The 2,303-nt window shown below is 33.9% G+C and overlaps 1 protein-coding gene across 1 annotated transcript in view; it reads right to left on the bottom strand.

The window, feature by feature from the left end:
* Positions 1-2,303, bottom strand: part of LOC107659136 (PH domain leucine-rich repeat-containing protein phosphatase 2-like) — a 65,760-nt gene that overhangs the window by 22,401 nt on the left and 41,056 nt on the right. Inside the window, exon 7 of the mRNA XM_016447969.1 lies at positions 783-929. Within this exon, the coding sequence (XP_016303455.1) occupies positions 783-929 (147 nt within the window). The remainder of the gene's footprint in view (positions 1-782; positions 930-2,303) is intronic.

Raw genomic sequence — 2,303 nt, 5'->3', positions numbered from 1 at the left:
AATATAATATAATATAATATAATAAATTACTATAATGGTTAATTTATTAAACAATTATATTTCATTTATAATTTTAGAGGGCATGCATTCTGTATTATATTATATTATATTATATAACATACTATAATATATATTATAATGGTTAATTTATTAAGGCAACATTATATAAGAGATCATGCATTCTATATTAATATAATGTAAAATAATATAGTATAATTTAAGTAAGACACTGCAGGCCTCCATCATGTTCAGAGCACCTCATATAAGCCGAGCTGAGAGCAGTAAAACTAGGCTGATTTTTATGCTTGATTTAATCTGCTAGCGTAGTATGCACAGCTGAACTTCATGCATTTCACTGGCTCATTTAGGGGGGAAAAAAGAAGTTCGTTTGACAGGCTCTTTGGTAGCGCACTTGAATATAGCTGACTGTAATCGCAGGAGCAGCGGCGCTATAAAGCACTGAATATTTTAAACACAATCATGCAAATCAAAGGATTATTTAGATTATAACCCATAATCGCTCTCATTGTTTTGTGCGATGTTTTTCAAATGACCTTTTTGCACTTCATGCTGATTAGAAAAAGAGAGAGGTCACTTTGGCAGGAACAAAAAGGAGCAGTGACTCGAAATATGAGTTCAACTAAACAAGCACATATTTTCTGTTTTAGATCAGCTACAGCAACAAACAAACAACAGTATATTATTATCCAGTTAAAGTCTGGCCAAAAGAGCAGCCGCAGACGGTGTGTTGTGCACAGTAAGGTGGTGTGATGTGTGCTGACCTCTGGAGGTTTTCGAGGCGGGACGGGACAGCACTGAGGCCGTTGCAGGACAGATAGAGCTCCGTCAGTGTCTGGATCTCACACAGCGACTCCGGGAAGACGCCCAGCCCATTGTGAGAGAGATTTAAGCTCCTCAGCTGGGCAAATCTGTGGAAATATGCAGTACTCATGCTTAGAGGTCGACCGATGTATCGGTTTTGCCGATTAATCGGCACCGATAGTTTTTTGCTGGAACTATCGGTTATCGGCAAAAATCCATGCCGATAGTTTTCCGGGTTGCGTCCATTGCTGGAACGGCTGAGAAGGGTCTGCTGTCATTATACAGTACGAGAGCGGCCTCTAGTGGTTGAAATCACTGACAGCACGTGCTATTTGTTTAGACACGTGATACTGCACACTGAACAGAGCGGGAAACTTCAGACGCGGATTTAAATGCAGCCGACAGAAACTCCTAGACTCAGCGCTGCGCTTTTATTTTGATTAGATAATCATCAAGTGTTCAAGAATAGAAGAAGTTATAGTGTGAGAGTATACATACAATATCCATATGTATATAATTTTAATGCTATGGCCTTTGTGTATATATTTAAAGATGTGCATCTTTAAGCATGACTGTTGAAATGAAATGGTAACACTTTAAAAACAGAGGCCATTTGTAACATTAAGATTAATGAAAGCTGTGTAATGATTTTAATAAATACTTATATTAATAACTGATTTGCTAATCGCAATTTATTTATTACTACTTTTATTGTTTTAAATAAAATAATCTTATTGCAATAAATGTAGAATTTTAGCATAAAACTATGGTGAATTTCTGTAAAGAAGTGTCCCAGAGACAAATTCAGAGCAGATATGTTCAATGGAGATAGTTTTGACAGTTTTGATCCAAATGTAGACAATATCTGCTGGGAGACCAATGCAGTACTCATCTTTATTATCCCACGGGGATAATACATTTTCTTTCAGTAAATTTTGCAGGTTTGACAATCGACTAAAGGACAAGAAAAACATCAAGCACATTCTATAAATATTAAAAATAAAAATAAATAATTAAGTAATGTGCCATATTAAATTTATCTCTCCATTATTACATATTCAAGTCCTAAAATTCCATATATGTACACTATATATACACTACCATTCATTACCACGCCTTTGTTTTTAAAGAAATTAATACTTTTATTCAGCAAAGAAGCATTAAATTGATCAAAGGCGCCAAAGACATTTATAATGTTACAAAAGATTTTTAAAAATCTGTTTTGTCACACTGAAAACTGGAATAATGATGCTGAAAATTCAGCTTTAATACAAAGGAATAAATTGCATTTTACTATATATTCACATAGAAAACAAATCTTTAAAATTGTAAGAATCTTACAAAATATTACTGGTTTTACTGTGCAAGCGCAGACATGGTGAAAATAAGAAACTTGTTTCAAAAATTTTTTTTTTTAAATCTTACAGACCCCATTTCTTATTATTATGAATGTTGAAATACATAATCATATCCTATAATCA

Source organism: Sinocyclocheilus anshuiensis, unplaced genomic scaffold, assembly GCF_001515605.1.
Source record: "Sinocyclocheilus anshuiensis isolate Anshui unplaced genomic scaffold, SAMN03320099.WGS_v1.1 scaffold87, whole genome shotgun sequence".
Taxonomy (NCBI): Eukaryota; Metazoa; Chordata; class Actinopteri; order Cypriniformes; family Cyprinidae; genus Sinocyclocheilus; species Sinocyclocheilus anshuiensis.
This window is presented reverse-complemented; position numbering and strand designations above follow the sequence as displayed.